General features: G+C 34.2%; 1 protein-coding gene across 2 annotated transcripts in view; it reads right to left on the bottom strand.

Annotated features, from left to right (window-relative positions):
* Nucleotides 1-20,510, bottom strand: part of NAALAD2 (N-acetylated alpha-linked acidic dipeptidase 2) — a 94,285-nt gene that overhangs the window by 56,321 nt on the left and 17,454 nt on the right. Inside the window, exons 7-8 of one of the 2 annotated variants that reach the window (XM_051986784.1) lie at nt 7,592-7,685; nt 2,628-2,726 (exon numbers count right to left, since the gene is read on the bottom strand). In XM_051986784.1, coding sequence (XP_051842744.1) covers nt 2,628-2,726; nt 7,592-7,685 — 193 coding nt within the window. The remainder of the gene's footprint in view (nt 1-2,627; nt 2,727-7,591; nt 7,686-20,510) is intronic. The other variant, XM_051986785.1, reaches the window with a different exon arrangement.

Genomic DNA, 20,510 nt, shown 5'->3' with positions numbered 1-20,510 from the left:
TGAATTGACAATTTAATAAGAGGTAAATAACAAGCTGGATTATTTTGGAAATGCATAGCACTTTTTTTTTTTTTTTTTTTTTTTTTTGCTGAGGCAATTGGGGTTAAGTGACTTGCCCAGGGTCACACAGTTAGGACGTGTTAAGTGTCTCAGGTCAAATTTGAACTCAGGTCAGTTTCTGACTTCAGGTCTGGTGTTCTATCCACTGAGCCACCTCACTGCCCCAGTGTATAACACTCTTAACAATTGCACCTTAAACCTTAAATCACGTTGTGTACTAAGACATTGAATGTTCAAGACACATATTCTCTTGACAACCATTTTAAAAACAAAACAAAACACAAACAGACTTGTGATTTCATCCATAAAGGAAGCTTGCAAGTGAGGTATTTCCTCTAGTGATGTAGAATAAAATTTTTTGCTACTTTCAGTCTTAAAAAGTTACATGGCTATTGATTTAAGTGATCTGCCCAGTATGTATTAGAAGTGGATGCAGAATCCAAGTCTTCCTAACTCTTAACTTCACCAGAAATATCAAGTGCACAGCCCAGAAAACTCCTTAGTGCTGTCCAAAACATGTAATTCAAAAGTATTTTAAAAATAAATAAAAATACAACAGAATATAGATAATTTCATTATGTGATTTTCTAAGTCAATATGAAGCCCTCAAGGATCTTTATGTATGATTTAGTGGCCCCAAGATTCTTTCTGAGTTTGTATGACTGCACTATACCACATCATCTCTCAATGTGAAGTTTTTTGGTTATAAATGTTGGAATACCATTAATTTCCAAGGAAATAAAGTTTTGGATGAACAATGAGAAAAACAGAAGATGTACAAAGTCAGCTAAAGCACATTTCCAAAGAAAATCAATGTAACCCAGCTTCTGTCCAATTCTGGAACAGTTTATGAAGGGATGGCTTTGCTTTGTACTTCTTTGTGTGTATACAATATATAATTATGTATATTACAATATATTACATATATATATACATACATATGTGTGTGTGTGTGTGTGCTTGTGTGTGTGTGTATACAGATATATATGTCCAACATTTGGTAGGAAAGGACTAAGCTGGTAAATATGAGTGGAGGGCTACCTTCCTCAAGAATAATACTAGGTTAATTTCTTTCCTTTTTTAGCTCCAAATCATATACCCAGATTCAAGATATTTGAGGAGTTGAAGATTTCTAGCCTGATATCCAACTCTCTCTCTCTTTGGATGCTCTTCTTAGAATTTTATTTAAGAAAAGTGTCTGGAGAAGCCATGTCTCATTTCTCTGGACTTCTGTCATGACCCAGCTTTTCATCCTGATGCTAGAATTCATACAATGAGGCACTCCAGACTTCTTTTATCATGCTAGCACACTAGGTTTTTCATCTCCATCTTTTAGATCTCTTCAGCTTTCTTTTATGTATTATCTTTACCCATCAGAAAATAAGCTGCTGAAGGACTGTTTGTTCTTTCTAGTAACATTTGTATTCCTACTGCTTAGCATACTACAAGCACAAAATAAATGATTAACAAATGCTTATGAATGAGTGTTAGCCCTCTGGAAGGTAGGAGAGATCATCCTACCTCCTACCTTCTTTGATCTTGTCTACCTCTCCCTTATAGGTAGGATACTAGGGTAGTGTCTGAATAATCTTTCTACTTACAAAGGAAGAAAGGAAGTCTCCTTGGAAATGGTATGGGCAATATTGGACCTTAGCATAAATCTATCTGTACCACCCAAGAGCTGCACCTATACATTTAGACTCACATAAATCTAAAACACACATGAAAGAAATGATATAATGAATGCTAGAATAGAAAAAGGATAAGGGACCAGTTATGTGGCAACAAATTGATTAATCAAACAGCTTTGTTTTAGGGCCTACTCTTTGCCAGGCACTGTGGATACAAAGATAAAAATTAAGTAACTATTGCCTCTGAGGAGCTTACATTCTCTCACAAAGATTAAAGAATAAGAAGAATATAACCCAAGTGCTTCAGAAGTAATTCAGAAGTAATATGGGCAAGTATGAGGAATAAACAAGAAGGAATAAACAAGTTGTGAACTGAATCAATGAAGAGAATATATCTATATTGCCATGAAATTATTGGAAAAGAACAGTTCCATCAAAGCATCAAAATAGGTAGATAGATTCATGGTACCTTCTCAGATCACAAAAGAAAACATTGTATAACTAAATCAGGCAATAGGCATCTAAGAAATGCCTAAGAAAAATGTCTAGTCCATTTTTGCTTTTTTCCCTAATATCCACTGTTACAAATCTAGTCAAACCTCATTAATACGTATTCTTGCAATATATCTCTTCTAGCTTTGTTTTTCTTGATTCAGTTCTTATGCCCTACCACCAAGCGCAACCCAAGTCTACTAATTCTGTAGGAGTCAACAGCCTTGAAAAGTTGAAGAACTAGTATAACAAGGAATAGTAAGAAAGTGAAATAAGTGCTTTTGGAAACAAAGGCAGGTAACTCAGATAAGGAATCATGCCTGTATAGTACATAGTGAAATAATTTTCATTTATGTGACATAATTTAATAACAACAAACTTGTGAAGTAAACAGTAAATATGTTACCCCTGTTTTAAGGATGAGGAAACTACATTGAAACCTACTTGGTGGAATAGTTCCCTATAAAGCCAGGCCCAATGTTATAAAGCACATTAAGATTTCCTTTCCAGCTGTTATCTGGTGGTGCAATTCCTCCCATGTTGCTAGTAAGAGAAAAACAAAAACACAAGTTAAAAGTTGAGCAATTACAATTTCTCATATACAGTGATGATAGTGATTGAAAAAATTAGTTCTGACATTGAAATTGATCAAGTATTCAAAATAATTTGCATAAATCATATCGTTTGACCTTCAAAATAGTACTGAATTAAAAACTATTATGATCACAATTTTATATATTAGGAAACCAGAAGAGTATTTCTTCTTTATTCTCCCCTCTGTACCACTCCCCCACACACAACATGACCACCCATTTTTCCCCTAGGTGATTAATATTAGATCCAAACTACTTTGTCCACAGATCAAAGAGCATTAAATATATAGTAGATGGTAGACAGCTAGTTTAGAGTAAATAAAATTACTAAATCAAAGGATTATTAATTGTGACTCATGAGAAAAATTTCAAGGTCGTATTTACTTTATTCTTCTGGCCCTCCACAAATTTATTCTAACCTCCTTTATGTTTCTTTATTAGACCTCAACTATTTCTTATTTTTTATTTTTTTTCTTCCCTTTATAGCCACATAGTTTTAGGCTCTCAAATTTCTTACTTGGATTATTTGTAATAGTCCCCTCAACTCAACACATATCCATTCAGTGACTATAATTTATGAGGGTACCTTGCAAGACATTGGAAAAACAAAGACAAAAATATAATAATTCCTTCCCCTCAAGGAATTTGTACTATATGTAGTATATTGTGATATAACATGCATGCAACAAACAGACAAGGTTAAATATGAGGTAATCTGAGAAAGCTGAGAAGGCTGTCTTCAACAGCAGAACCTGAAGAATCTGGATGGCTTTTATGATAGAGAGAGCATAATGAATTTCATCTTTTGAAAAATGATAAGGATTCAAAGAATTCTAGAAATAGGAAAAAACAGGGGGAAAAAGCTTATAAAAATGCATAGAGATAGAATGTCAAATTAGAGAGAGCCAGTAAGGGAAAATAATGTGAAGGGAAGTAATATGAAGTAAGGTTGAAAAGATATGTTAGAGTGATTTGTGGAGGACCTTACTTGACATGCTGAATATTTCTTGTCCTAGAGGAAATATGTATCCATTGAAGAATTTTAAAGGAATGCTATTTGAACAGCCATGCAGAGGATGACATATGGGGAAGTATAGACATGAATAAGGTTACTGATATAATCAAACAAGAAGTGGCAAGGGCCTGAACTCCAGTAGTGGTCATGTGAGAGGAAAGGAAAGGAAGCAGTAAACATCAATGAAGTCACTGGAGAGGAAAAGATGACCAAAGAAGAAAGAGAGCATAGAGTCTTGGTCTCTCCCCATTCAACTGAACCTTTCATACCACTTCCTAAATAATTTCCCCAATAAACTGACCTACCTTCTATATATGTCACACTTTTCCTGAAAATTCTTCAGTATATCCTCATTTAGTGTAATTGGAAGTATATACTCATCCATGGCTTTTAAAAACTCCATATCCTTTAAGGGTCCCATATATCTTTCTAGCTTTATTTCATACTACTATCCTTTAAAATAAACTGGCCCACCCATCTTCCCCTTTTTTTGTCCCACCCAAGTTCTCCCAAATCATCAACACCATCATTGTCAACATTCTAAAACAGGAAAGGAATTCAAAAGTCTTTAATCCAATCCCATAATTTTATAGATGAAGACACTAGTGGTTAAGGGATTTACTCAAGCTGACATAAGTAATAAAGGGTTTGACCCAAGGTCCTCTGACTCTTTAATCAGAACTCTTTTCATGGGACTATTTATTCTTGTTACCTCTGTATCACTGTATGATAACTGGAATAAATACAGTCTCCCTCACCCTCCAATTTCTGTACTTGAAATCCTTTCCTTCTTTCAGGTAAAATATGTGCTATTACTTCCACAAATCCTCCTTGAATACTTCTTCTTTATCAAAGTTCTCATAGCACTTGACTTTCCCTACTGCAACTATCTCTCCATTCTTTTACAATGTAGCTCCCAGGTAAGGACAACATTTGGAAAAATCCAAACCTGATGATTTTATTAATTACTAATCTGCTTTGTTTAAGCCCTCTTTAGATGAAGTCCACTGGTTCATTTGATAATCTCAAGCTCACTCTCATATAATAAGGAAGTTTCCTGAATAAAAGGATTTTAAAATTTCACTATGATATCAAATGACTAGATATATTTCCCTTTTCCTTCCGGAGTCCAAAGTGAGGAAGAAGTAGATAGAAATTACTAAGAACTAGTTTACCTTGTTGCTCCAATGTAGAAAGCATAATGTTCCCAACAAAAGGCCACAAAGACAAGTCTTTTCACTGTCCAGTTCCCAAAGCACATGAAGTATGTTTGGTTTTACCTTTGTATCTCTAGGGAGTGCAGAGCACTTTATTGTATGAATCTAATAAAAAATAAACTTGAAGGGAGGTATGAAATTTAATTCTGAAATAAAAGTTTCCTTAAATAAATAGTTTTTGAGCATCTGTAAATGCCAAAGCAAAATTCTGTAAGATGCCCTCTATTTTTCCTTTAAATTAATTAGATTGTTATAGAATTACAAACTATTACACCTGTAAAGTTCCTTTGATAGAATTAAGTTAAATCTCATTTTTTACACCTAAGGAAACTGAGGTCCAGGAAGTTGAAATAACCTGCTCAAGATCACCCAGCAAGTTTTTGCTGAAAACTGGACCTTGAGCCCAATTTTCTTCATTTTCAGTTGAGCTCTTTCCATTATAATAGGCTACTAGATCTAAAGGGGGTTAAACATAAAATATAAATGAATCTAAATTATGGGTTCACCTTGTACCTTATGGTTACATAATACTAGGCATTCTTTTGATTTTCACAGGTCATTGGCTATACTCATATTAACTGAAGTTCATAAATATTTATCATGGTCAATAGCCAATGACCATGAAGAAGGAATATCTCTTCTGTAAAATGAGAAGATTAGACTTGATAACCTTGAAGGCCTCTCATCCAGTTAGAAATTATAATTATATAATAGGACAAAAATTTTGAGAGTTTTTTAGTGGTGAGATAGGATTGTGAATAATAAGAATCTAAGACAAAGCTAGCTGGGTTGGAGTGAGGATACAAGTCATGGAAGTTGAAGTGCTTAAAGAATTGGAAAACAAGGGGCTTTTTATAATATTAATATGTATATTGAAATTCTTGATTATAAGAGCAATGAATGGAGTCAAGAAAATTGTGGATTAGATATTGAAACCTTGAGAAAGGAGGAAAAATGATTTCAAGGCTGATGGATAATGGCCCCAGTATTTGAATCCAGGGTTTATCAGAGTTAAGAATTTCAAAGAAAAAGAGACTGCTAAATGATAGAAGTGATAATGAGATAGAAATGACAATTTTCTTCACTGAATATTAATTTAGAAACAAATCCAAAACTTCTATTAATCTCTTATCTCATTTATGAGGAGGTTTCCCTCCTACAATTCAGACTGTAACCCACCTAATGCTACATCTTGTTTAATTCCTTTCCATGTCTTTCCATAAATTTGCTACCCAACATGGTGGGGACTTCCTGAAGTTCTCTGGATCTTATAAGGTGACAGATGTAACAAAGTCAGTCTAAAGATTTTCTCTTCTTCGGTTCATATGACCAAATGAACATTAAAAAAAAATAGTTCCTTAATAAAGTTTTTGTAGTGATTTTGGTAGGCCAAGAAGCCCAAATTCAAATCACATTCTGAATGTTTATAAACTGTGTGGCCTTAAGCATTAAGTAAATGTCTAAGCTTGAATGACAAGAGGGAAAATGGATGTGAGAGATACTGTAATGAAAGAGTAAAAATTAATGAGTTAATGGATTGGATGTAGAAGATGTAGAAAAGGGAGGAATTAAACACAGCTGACTATTGTTACAGTATCATATTAATAGAGAAATAAGTAAATAAAGAGGGGAAAGCAATGTTGAAAGACTGGGATTCTTTTTACATAGATTAACTTTGGGATAATATCAGGAAACGAAAGTAGCAATATCCAACAGGAAAACAGATGAAAATGCAGAAAAGGATGTCAAGAGAAGAGTTAGAATTAACTGCAGGTTACAGGTGGAAATATGAAAATTAATCTCCAATAAAATATATACAAAGATAGGAACAAAGAAATGATAACTGATTATTGAAATTCAAACATATAAATGATAATATAAATGTTTAAATTTTTTTTCATATTTTAACCTTTAATGGTTATTATTACTCATGTGTCCTCTTAGAAAATATAACAAACTTTCATTTTACTAAGTAACAAATTTGAGTCTATTCTTTTGCTCCAGAAATAAAAGGAAAGAAAGAAACAATGAGGACTAGACTCATTTCTCATGGTACAAGGAATTCAGAGGTAAGGAAATTCCATCTGCCAATGCAAGTCAACTTGTCTACAGTTTATAATTTTAAAGAATTGTCTAGAGCAGAGGAATGCCAAATATGCCTAAATCAGATTAAAATGTAATTGGGCAGCGTTTAACTAACTAAAAATGCAACACAACATGATGCTAATTTCTATTTTTCTAAATAAATTAGAAACCCAATCATTTTTTGTTTGAGTGTGGCACTGTCTAGTGTTCTAGAGCATGGAAAATAGATAAGTGTCAGAGGTTGCATTTTGAAACCAGTTTTTCCCAGTTTCAAGGTCAGCTCTCTATCCACTATGCCATAGGGCCTATTCTTTTATCCCTATAAAAAAAACTACTGTTCAAATGTTTCCTCTTTGTTATTTCTTATTTTTAAAGGAAGTTCTTGAATCATAAAATTATTCTTTATATTTAATAGAAAACATATACATTAATTTTTAGATTAAGAATAGTCTTTTGGAGCAAGATGTCTTAACCTTGCATCCAAGCAGAAGACTTTACCGTAATAATATCTCTGCATCATGATATCCAATGGGATGTACTGGGATTTGGGGGATTCCCACTCCTTCATTTTCTGCATACCTGAAGGTGTATTCTGAAAAACCAAGTGCATTTTCTAAGTATCATGCTATTTTTCTATCTCACAAAGTTAAAATTTTGGTCATTCTTTACACATTAAAGGTAAAACAGATTGTAAAAATAATTGATTTTCATCCTCCATTATTCTCCATCTCTCCCCCCCCTCCATGGCCTTTGAAAAAGAGGGAAAGTCAATGTGTAAAAGGTACATTTTTCATTTTTTATAAACATTATTCACATATTATTCTATTATGAGAGGCAGTATGGCATGAAGGACAGAAACTTAGCCTTAGAACCAGGAAAATCTTAGATTCGAGGCCTATGACTCTGGTCAAAGCACTTAGTTGGTTAGTGTTCCAGGTACATCTATCCATCCATCCTGTAATGGAAAAGTTTCCTAGGCTAGGGCTTCTTAAACTTTTCCTACTGGCAATCCCTGTTTGCCCAAGAAATTTTTATGTAACCCCAGGTACATAGGTATATAAAATAGATACAAAAATCAAATATTTACTGATAATAAATCATAATTTCCCAATTCTCACATTCAGTTATGAGACCCCACAGAGGGTGATAACCTACAGTTTAAGAAGCTGGGCCCTTACCCGATGAAATCACAAGGTGAGATCCCATGCCTCTAATTACATTGCCATATGTTACCATCATTACATTTTATAAACTTTTCATAGTTTCTACAATAAACAATTTTTATAAATTTTTTTCACTTCTTTGATATAAGATTTCTTTAAAAATCTGTTAAATTCAACTTGTTTATTTACTCCTTATAATTTTCTTTTTATATTTAGATCATTTAACTTCCTACAGAAGTTCTGAATTTCTGGCTGGAACATCTGTCAGAAAACAAATAATGGAAAAATAGAACTTGACCAATATAAATCAGAAAGAATGAGGAGAAAAGGCAAAATGTAACATGAAAAGAACCATTTATAAACATCTTGTTTAAATAAAAAACTTCCAATTACATAATTAGAAAACTAAAAATCTGCGTAAACTTTTAAAGCATTTAGGTATCACTTCCAAATAAAAATGCAACATTATTGAAGTAAAAAAAAGATTAGCAAATAATTTGTTTCATCCAAACTCAACATTTATTCAGCATCTGCTCCTCTGCGTCATATACTGATCTACCCTGGGAATAAAATGACAAAAATAAAACATTTCCTGTTCTCCAGGAGTTTACTTTTTCCCAGGGAAAAATGCTGTTGCTCAGTCATTTGATTGTGTCTGACTCTTTTGTGACCATGAATTCTATGCCCTTCTATCCAAGAGGAACTAACACAAACAAATTTAAGTAAATAGAAAATAATAGACAAAAATAACTGGAAAGTACTTTGCAGAGTGGGGCAACTAAATGACACACTGTATAGAGTGCAAGGTCCCAATCAGAAAGACTCATCTTCCTGAATTCAAATCCATCCTCAAAAACTTAATAGCTGTGTGTCCCTGGAACAAGTCACTTAGCTCTGATTACCTCCACTGCCTCATGTGGAAAATGAGTTAGAGAAATGACAAAGCACTCCAATATCTTTGACAAGAATATCTCAAGTGGAGTTACAAAGAGGAGAACACATTTGAAATGAATTGAATACCAATTTTAATGAAGAAGAGATCACTAACAAGAAGTGGAATAAGCCTCACGCAGATCTATGAAGGTATTTGAAGGAAGGGAAGGAAATAGATATTTATGCAACATATACTATATGCCAGGCATTGTGCTAAGTGACTTGCTAAAGGTCACACAACTAGTCTCTGACACTTGATTTGAACTGAGGTCCTCCTGATTCCAGGGCCACTGCTCTAGCTACTTATCTACCTTACTGTCTCATTTGAACTAAGCCTTCAAAAGGCAGAGGTAAGGTAGTGCAACTGGGAGGACAGCTTGTGCAAAAGTAGGGATGCTGAAGATGGAAAGTTGTGTACCAAGTTGTCATGTTTGGCTGGAAAGTGGAGTATATAAAAGAGAATATTCTGAAGTTAGTGTAGAGAGCTAGGTAGGAACCAGATTGTGAAATTTTAAATGACACAAGAATTCATAAATTAGAGGAAATAAAAAGCTACTGAAGCTTCTTAATGAAAGGAATAAGGTCAGATCTAGACTGTGGGAAATTCAGCTTTGCAGTGATATGGCAGAGGGGCAAGACTAAAAATAATAAGACCAATAAGGACGATAGAAAGGTCCAGGTGAAAGGTGATAAAGGTTGGGTGAGTGGCGGCTATAATGGAGTGAAAGGACAAACTGTGGGTGATTTGGGGAGAGTAGAACTGGGAAGAGTTGGAAAATAAAGATTATTGAAACATAAGAAAAAGAGAATTGAGGATAACTGTGAAATTTTGAATCTGAGTGACTGAAAAGATATAGTATCCTCACATATTGCTAAAGAGTGCCATAGATAATGAAGTAAGATCAGTACTGAATATATATGCAGCACATAATATAGCATGGAAATTCCTAAAGGAGAAGTTGATAGCTGCAAAAAGAATTAGACAGCAAAACTATAAGAGTGGAATATCTCAAACTTGCTCTGTCAGAATTAGATAAATTGAACCACAAAATAAATAAAAAAGAAATTAAACAGGTAAATAGAATTTTAGAAAAGTTAGTTATGATAGACCTTTGGAGAAAATTGAATGGAGACAGAAAGGAATACACTTTTTTCTCTACAATACATGGAATATATATAAAAAAATGATCATGTATTAGGGCATAAAACCTCAAAATCAAACACAGAAAGATAGAAATAGTAAATGCATTTTTTTTTCAGATCATGATGCAATAAAAATAACATGCTATAAAAGGCCAGAGGAAAACAGACCAAAAATTAATTGGAAACTAAATAATCTTATCCTAAAGAATGAGTGGGTGAAACAACAAAGCATAGACACAATTGATAATTTCATCCAGGAGAATGACAATAATTCAACAACATATCAAAATTTATAGGATGAAGCCAAATCAGTTCATAGGGGGAAGTTTTATACCTCTATTAGTTATTTTCATAAAATAGAGAAAAATCAATGAATTGGGCATGAAACTAAAAAAGCTAGAAAAGAACAAATTAAAAACCCCCAATTAAATACCAAATTTGAAATTCTGAAAATAAAAGGGGAGATTAGTAAAATTGAAACTAATTAATAAACAAAACTAGATTTGTTTTTATGAAAAAACCAACAAAACAGATAAACATTTAGTTAATTTGATTAGAAAAAGGAAAGAAGAAAATCAAGTTGTTAGTCTCAAAAATGAAAAGAGAGAACTTTTCACCAATGCAGAGGAAATGAGAGCAATAATTAGGAGCTATTTTGCCCAACTATATGCAATAAATATGATAATCTAAGTGAAATGGATGAATACTTACAAAAATATAGATTGCCCAGATTAACAGAAGAGGAAATAAAACACTTAAATAGTCCCATTTTTAAAAGAACAATCTATTAATCAACTTCCTAAAGAAAAAATCTCCAGAGCTTGATAAATTTACATGTAAATTCTACAAAACTTTTAAAGAATAATTCCAATACTATGCAAACTATATGGAAAAAAGGGAAAGAAGGAATCCTAGCAAATTCCTTTTATGACACGGATATGATGCTGATACCTAAATAAAGTAGGATCAAAACAGAAAAAGGAAATTATAGACAAATTTTGCTAATAAATATTAAGTTATCCCCAGGATAATACATCATGATCAAATAAGATTTATACTAGGATTGCAGGGTTGGTTGAATATTGAGAAAAAATATTAATATAATTGACTATAGCAATAACCAAACTAACAAAAATCATATGATTATCTCAAAAGATGCAGAAAAAAGCATTTGACAAAATCCAACACCCATTCCTATTATAAATACTAGAGAGCATAGGAATAAATGGAATTTTCCTTAAAGTTATCAGTAGCAGCTATTTAAAACCATCAGCAAGCATCATATGTAATGGAGATAAACAAAAATCATTCCCAATAAGATCAGGAGTGAAACAAACTTACCCACTATCACCATTATTATTCAATATTGTATTATAAATGTTAGCTTTGGCAATAAGAGAAGAAAAAGAAATTAAAGGAATTAGAGTAGGTAATGAGGAAACGAAATTATCACTCTTTGCAGATGATAAGATGGTATGCTTGGAAAATCCTAGAGAATCAACTGAAAAACTATTTAGAAATAATTCACAATTTTAGCAAAGTTTCAGTATACAAAATAAAGGCACATAAATCATCAGTATTTTTACATATTACCAACAAAGTCCAGCAGCAAGAGATACAAAGAGAACTCCCATTTAAAATAACTGTAAAATAAATACGTGGGAATCTACCTGCCAAGACAAAGTCAGGAACTATATAGACACAGTTATAAAACCCTTTCTGCACCAATCAAGTCAGATCTAAACAAATGACAATACTACCTAAATTAATCTACTTATTCAGTGACATATCAATCAAACTCCCAAGAAATTAATTTGCAGAGCTAGGAAAATAATAACAAAGTTCATTGGGAAGAACAAAAGATCAAGAATTTCAAGGGAATTAATGAAAAAAAAAATGCAAATGAAAGTGATTTAGCTGAACCAGACTTAAAACTATATTATAAAGCAGTGGTCATCAAACTCTTTTTGGTACTGACTAAAAAATGGAGTAGTTCATCATGGGGATAGGTTAGATTCATAAGATACAATAATTAATGACTATAGTAATCTATTATTTGACAAACTTAAAGACCCCAGCTTTTGGCATTAGAACTCAGTATTTGACAAAAATTGCTGGGAAAATTGGAAATTAGTATGATAGAAACTAAGCAGTGATCCACACCTAACACCCTATATACCAAGATAAGATCAAAATGGGTTCATGATTTAGATGTAAAGAGTGATATTATAAACAAATTAGAAGAATAAAAGATAATTTACCTCTCATATCTGTGGAGAAGGGTGGCATTTTTGGCCAAAGAAGAACTGGAGTACATTATTGAATGCAAAATTGATAATTTTGATTATTTTTAGTTAAAAAGTTTTTATACAAACAAAACCAATGCAGACAAGGTTAGAAGGGAAGCAATATATTGGGGGATTTTTTTTTTTTTTTGCATTCAAGGGTTTTGATCAAGGAACATTTCTGAAATACATAGAGAATTGACTCAAAGGTCAAAGGATATGAACAGACAAGTTTCAGTTGAAGAAATTGAAACCATTTCTAGTTACATGAAAAAATCCTCTAAATCAATATTGATCAGAGAAATACAAATTAAGATAACTCTAAGGTACCATTACATACCTCTCAGATTAGCTAAAATGACAGAAAAAGATAATAACAAAAGTTGGAGAGGATGTGGGGAAAACTGGGATACTAATTATGTTGTGAACGGATACAACCATTCTGTAGAGTAATTTGGAACTACGTCCAAAGGGCTATCAAATTGTGCATACCCATTGATCCCGCAGTGTTTCTACTGGGTTTGTATCCCAAAGAGATGATAAAGGAGGGAAAAGGACACACAAATGTACAAAAATGTTGTGACAAGGAACTAAAAACTAAGTGAATGCCTAACAGTTGGAGAATGGCTAAATAAATTGTGGTATATGAATGTTATGGAATATTATTGTTCTATAAGAAGTGATCAGCAGGATGATTTCAGAGAGGCCTGGAGAGACTTATATGAATTGGTGCAATGTGAAGTGAGCAGAACCAGGAGATCATCGTACATGACAATAACAAGATTATATGATGATCAATTCTGATGGACGTAGCTCTTTTTTCAACAATGAGATGATTCAAGCCAGTTACAAAGATCTTATAATGGAGAGCCCAACTACATCCAGAGAGAGGACTGTGGGGACTGAGTATGGACCACAACATAGCATTTTCAATCTTTTTATTGTTGTTTGCTTGCATTTTGTTTTTTCTCATTTTTTTTTCGATCTGATCTTTCTTGTGCAGCATGATAATCATGGAAATATATATAGAAAAATTGTACATGTTTAACACATATTGGATTACTTACTGCCTAGGGATGGGGGTGGAGGGAAGGAAGGGAAAAAATTGGAACACAAGATTTTTCAAGGGTGAGTATTGAAAATTATCTAGGCATATGTTTTGAAAATTAAAACCTTTTATTAAAAAAAAAAGATGGTCATATCCTCAACAGAAATAGGGAAGGTAGAAATTTAGATAGATTTTTTTGGAAAAAGAGAATGAATTTTACTTTCACCATATAATTTCTAAATTTATGGGGCAGCAGGTGGAGATCTCTAACAGGAGGTTGGAAATGTGAGGTTTGAGTTGGGCAGAACTGTAATCTAAAAGTCAACTGCATAGAAATGTTTGCTGACCAAATGCGATCTGATGATAGAGTACAAAGGCAAAGAGGAAAGGGCCAGCACAGGCGTAAGGTAAGTATAAACATAAATGGGGACCAGAGTGGAACTTGCATGATGATTTAACAAAACAAGGCTGAGAAAAAGATAGTGAGAGAAGAACCAGGAGACAGAAATTTCATAATAATCCAGGGAACCGTGTGGATCTAAGAGCAGTTGTTTGTCCTTTGTACTCAAAGAGGATCAATGGCATCATGATGTGTTCAACTATGTCTGCTCAGTCATGAGCAGGGAAAGCTCTACTACAGGTCAGGCATAAATACTTCCTTTGAACATTTGAGCTAAAGATTTCTCTAGATTTGTCCTTCTCACATTTCCTCTTTGCTAATGTGATTCTGGCTTTGATAATAAAATGCAGCCTTTTTTGATGTAGATGTTCATTTTGAGTACCTTTGTGCAAGCGTTTCTCATGTCTCACAATCTGTACTAAAGTTCTTCAGAGATACCTTGAAAATGTCTTGTGTCAAGGACTTCCGGTTAAGATGGCGGAGAGGAGGCATACAGCTGTGTAAGCTCCGCGCTTTCTCTCACTATCCATTTCATTACAAGCCTCTGAATTAATGCTTGACTGAAAAAAAAAAAAAACCCACAAATAGTTACCAAGCCATCCTTGAGATTCGCCAAGAAAGGTCTGCTTCTACTGGAGGGCTGGGACGGTTTTAGATCGGGCACAGGCTGAGGGCAGCGGCAGTGAGAGCACGGGAGCAGACTGGAGAGGGGGTGGGGAGTGATCGCAGCCATCTCTGCACAGAGAGCTTTGCTACAGGACTGGATACTTTGCTCCGGCAGCAAGTCAGCAGCCCAGCAGAGAAGCTAAAAACACCGGGGTTGAAGAACACAACCCCAAACAGCTGGAGTCTCTCAGGACCTGGCCGCCCCCCCCCTTCCTCCCCCACAGTGACTCAGCACGCTCTGGGATCTCAGAGCGCAGGCGCAGCACAGTAGGGCTAGTGCCTTACTGCTGCCCCCCACAGTCTGTAGAGGAAGCTCGGTAACACCACCTAGCCCCTCCAGTTTTTTCTGTTTTTCTTTGCTAGTTTGTCTTTGATTATTAGACAGAATGAGCAAGAAACTGAAGAGGACTTTAACCCTTGACAGCTTCTACACAGATAGAAAGCAGACTCTAAATCCTGAGGAGACTAAAAACAGACTGTCTCCAGGTGAATCCCCAAAGGAGGAGATCATCTGTGCCTCAGCACAGATGAATCTCATGGAGGAAATTAAAAAGGCTCTCACAAGGGAGCTAGAAGAAAAATGGGAGACTTGGCAAAAGAGCCTGGAGAAGTCAGTTAAAGAGAGAGTGGATAAAGAAATAAAATCCTTGAAAAATAGGATTAGTGAACTGGAAACAGAAAACAGCTCTCTAAAAAACAAAATTGGCGAAATGGAAAAAAACTCCACAGAACAAAAGAACTCAATGGGACAATTAGAAAAAGATTTTTAAAAAGTGAGTGAAGAAAATACTTCACTGAAAATCAGAATTGAACAATTGGAATTGAATGACTCGAGGAGACAAGAAGAATCAGTCAAGCAAATCCAAAAAAATCAAACAATGGAAAAGAATGTAAAATACCTTCTGGGGAAGATTACAGACCTGGAAAACAGATCCAGGAGAGACAATCTGAGAATCATTGGACTCCCAGAAAAACATGATGAAAAAAAGAGCCTGGACACTATTTTCCAGGAAATTATCAAAGAGAACTGCCCAGAAGTCATAGGAACAGAGGAAAAAATAAACATTGAAAGGATTCATCGATCACCCACTGAAAGGGATCCTAAAATCAAAACACCAAGAAATATAGTGGCCAAATTGCCAGAACCCTCAGACGAAGGAAAAAATATTGCAAGCGGCTAGAAAAACCCAATTCAAGTATCAAGGAGCCACAATAAGGATCACCCAGGATCTGGCAGCATCCACATTTAAGGATCGAAGGGCCTGGAATATGATATTCCGAAAGGCTAAGGAACTTGGTATGCAACCAAAAATAACTTACCCAGCTAGAATGAGCATCTTTTTCCAGGGAAGAAGATGGACATTCAACGAAGTAAGCAAATTTCACTTATTTTTGATGAAAAAGCCAGAACTTAACAAAAAGTTTGATCTACAAATATAGAACTCAAGAGAAATCTAAAAAGGTAAAGATTAATCTTGGGAACTATATTTCGGCTATAAAGATGTATAAAGAATACATGTATACCTTGTTCTAGAAACTGATGTGGAAAGGACATTGTACCAGAAAAAGGGTAAAGTGGGGGTAGTACATCTCATGAAGAGGCATAGGAAACCTATTATATCTGAGAGAAAGAATGGAGGGGGATGAATATAGTGGGTATCTTACTGCCTTCAGAATTGACTTTAAGTGAAAAATCTTAAGACATATTCAATCTATGGTGAGACTTCTCCCACCTCATTGAAAAGTGAGAAGGGAAAAGTGAAAAGGGAAGGAATAAGCTAAGAGGAAGGGAATGCGGAAACTGGGAGGGAAAGGGGTAAGATAGGGGGAGGAACTCTAAGGCGGGGGGGGAGGGATACTAAAAAGGGAAGGCTGTGAGAAGCAAGTGGTGCTCACAAGTTTAATACTGGGAAGGGGGGTAAAGGGGAAAGAAGGGAGAAAAGCATAAACTGGGGTTAACAAGATGGCAAGTAATACAGAATTGGTCATTCTACTCATAAATGTGAATGGGATAAACTCCCCCATAAAGAGGAAGTGGTTAGCAGAATGGATTAAAAGCCAGAATCCTACAATATGTTGTTTACAGGAAACACACCTGAAGCGGGGAGATACATGCAGGTTAAAGGTAAAAGGTTGGAGCAAAATCTACTATGCTTCAGGTGAAGTAAAAAAAGCAGGGGTAGCCATCCTGATCTCAGATCAAGCTAAAGCAAAAATTGATCTAATTAAAAGAGATAAGGAAGCGCACTATATCTTGCTAAAGGGTAGCATGGATAATGAAGCACTATCTATATTAAACATATATGTACCAAGTGGTGTTGCATCTAAATTCTTAAAAGAGAAATTAAGAGAGCTGCAAGAAGAAATAGACAGTAAAACTATAATAGTGGGAGATCTTAACCTTGCATTCTCAGAATTAGATAAATCAAACCACAAAATAAATAAGAAAGAAGTCAAAGAGGTAAATAGAATACTAGAAAAGTTAGATATGCTAGATCTCTGGAGAAAATGTAATGGAGACAGAAAGGAATACACTTTCTTTTCAGCAGTTCATGGAACCTATACAAAAATTGACCATATATTAGGACATAAAAACCTCAAACTCAAATGCAGTAAGGCAGAAATAATAAATGCATCCTTTTCAGACCACGATGCAATGAAAATTACATTCAACAAAAAGCCAGGGGGAAGTAGACCAAAAAATAATTGGAAACTAAATAATCTCATACTAAAGAATGATTGGGTGAAACAGCAAATCATAGACATAATTAATAACTTCACTCAAGAAAACGATAATAATGAGACATCATACCAAAATGTATGGGATGCAGCCAAAGCGGTAATAAGGGGAAATTTCATATCTCTAGAGGCCTATTTGTATAAAATAGAGAAAGAGAAGGTCAAGGAATTGGGCTTGCAAGTAAAAATGCTAGAAAAGGAACAAATTAAAAACCCCCAGTCAAACACTAAACTTGAAATTCTAAAAATAAAAGGAGAGATCAATAAAATTGAAAGTAAAAAAACTATTGAATTAATTAATAAAACTAAGAGTTGGTTCTATGAAAAAACCAACAAAATAGACAAACCCTTAGTAAATCTGATTAAAAAAAGGAAAGAGGAAAATCAAATTGTTGGTCTTAAAAATGAAAAGGGAGAACTCGCCACTAATGAAGAGGAAATTAGAGCAATAATTAGGAGTTATTTTGACCAACTTTATGCCAATAAATTCGACAACTTAAATGAAATAGAAAAATACCTCCAAAAATATAGCTTGCCCAAACTAACAGAGGAAGAAGTAAATATCCTAAACAGTCCCATCTCAGAAAAAGAAATAGAACAAACTATCAATCAACTCCCTAAGAAAAAATCCCCAGGACCAGATGGATTTACATGTGAATTCTACCAAACATTTAAAGAACAATTAACTCCAATGCTAAATAAACTATTTGAAAAAATAGGGATTGAAGGAGTCCTACCAAACTCCTTTTATGACACAGACATGGTACTGATACCTAAACCAGGTAGGCTGAAAACAGAGAAAGAAAATTATAGACCAATCTCCCTAATGAATATTGATGCTAAAATCTTAAATAAAATATTAGCAAAAAGATTACAGAAAATCACCCCCAGGATAATACATTATGACCAAGTAGGATTTATACCAAGAATGCAGGGCTGGTTCAATATTAGGAAAACTATTAGCATAATTGACTATATCAATAACCAAACAAACAAAAACCATATGATCATCTCAATAGATGCAGAAAAAGCATTTGATAAAATCCAACATCCATTTCTAATAAAAACACTTGAGAGCATAGGAATAAATGGACTTTTCCTTAAAATAGTCAGGAGCATATATTTAAAACCATCAGTAAGCATCATATGCAATGGGGAAAAACTGGAACCTTTCCCAGTAAGATCTGGAGTGAAGCAAGGTTGCCCACTATCGGCATTATTATTTAATATCGTATTAGAAACACTAGCCTCGGCAATAAGAGTCGAGAAAGATATTAAAGGAATTAGAGTAGGCAATGAGGAAACCAAACTATCACTCTTTGCAGATGATATGATGGTATACCTAGAGAACCCCAGAGATTCTACTAAAAAGCTATTAGAAATAATTCATAATTTTAGCAAAGTAGCTGGCTACAAAATAAATCCCCATAAATCGTCAGCATTTTTATACAACACCAACATAACCCAACAGCAAGAGTTACAAAGAGAAATTCCGTTCAGAATAACTGTTGATACCATAAAATATTTGGGAATCTATCTACCAAAGGAAAGTCAGGAATTATATGAGCAAAATTATAAAAAAGTCTCCACACAAATAAAGTCAGACTTAAATAATTGGAAAAATATTAAGTGCTCTTGGATCGGCCGAGCGAATATAATAAAGATGACAATATTCCCTAAACTAATCTATTTATTTAGTGCTATACCAATCAGACTTCCAAGAAAATATTTTAATGATCTAGAAAAAATAACAACAAAATTCATATGGAACAATAAAAAGTCGAGAATCTCAAAGGAATTAATGAAAAAAAAATCAAATGAAGGTGGCCTAGCTGTACCTGATCTAAAATTATATTATAAAGCAGCAGTCACCAAAACCATTTGGTATTGGCTAAGAAATAGATTAGTAGATCAGTGGAAAAGGTTAGGTTCACAAGACAGAATAGTCAACTATAGCAATCTAGTGTTTGACAAACCCAAAGCCCCTAACTTCTGGGATAAGAATTCATTATTTGATAAAAACTGCTGGGATAATTGGAAATTAGTATAGCAGAAATTAGGCATGGACCCACACTTAACACCATATACCAAGATAAGATCAAAATGGGTCCATGACCTAGGCATAAAGAACGAGATTATAAATAAATTAGAGGAACACAAGATAGTTTATCTCTCAGACTTGTGGAGGAGAAAGAAATTTGTGACCAAAGATGAACTAGAGACCATTACTGATCACAAAATAGAAAATTTTGATTACTTCAAATTAAAAAGCCTTTGTACAAACAAAACTAATGCAAACAAGATTAGAAGGGAAGCAACAAACTGGCAAAACATCTTCACAGTTACAGGTTCTGATAAAGGCCTCATTTCCAAAATATATAGAGAACTGACTCAAATTTATAAGAAATCAAGCCATTCTCCAATTGATAAATGGTCAAAGGATATGAATAGACAATTTTTAGAGGATGAAATTGAAACTATTACCACTCATATGAAAGAGTGTTCCAAATCATTATTGATCAGAGAAATGCAAATTAAGACAATTCTGAGATACCACTACACACCTGTCAGATTGGCTAAGATGACAGGAAAAAATAATGATGAATGTTGGAGGGGATGCGGAAAAACTGGGACACTAATGCATTGTTGGTGGAGTTGTGAATGAATCCAACCATTCTGGAGAGAAATCTGGAATTATGCCCAAAAAGTTATCAAATTGTGCATACCCTTTGACCCAGCAGTGTTTCTATTGGGCTTATATCCCAAAGAAATACTAAAGAAGGGAAAGGGACCTGTATGTGCCAAAATGTTTGGAGCAGCCCTATTTGTAGTGGCTAGAAACTGGAAAATGAATGGATGCCCATCAATTGGACAATGGCTGGGTAAATTGTGGTATATGAATGTTATGGAATATTATTGTTCTGTAAGAAATGACCAGCAGGATGAACACAGAGAGGACTGGCGAGACTTACATGAACTGATGCTAAGTGAAATGAGCAGAACTAGGAGATCATTATACACTTCAACAACGATATTGTAT

Source organism: Antechinus flavipes, chromosome 3 (genome assembly GCF_016432865.1).
Source record: "Antechinus flavipes isolate AdamAnt ecotype Samford, QLD, Australia chromosome 3, AdamAnt_v2, whole genome shotgun sequence".
Lineage (NCBI taxonomy): Eukaryota > Metazoa > Chordata > Mammalia > Dasyuromorphia > Dasyuridae > Antechinus > Antechinus flavipes.
This window is presented reverse-complemented; position numbering and strand designations above follow the sequence as displayed.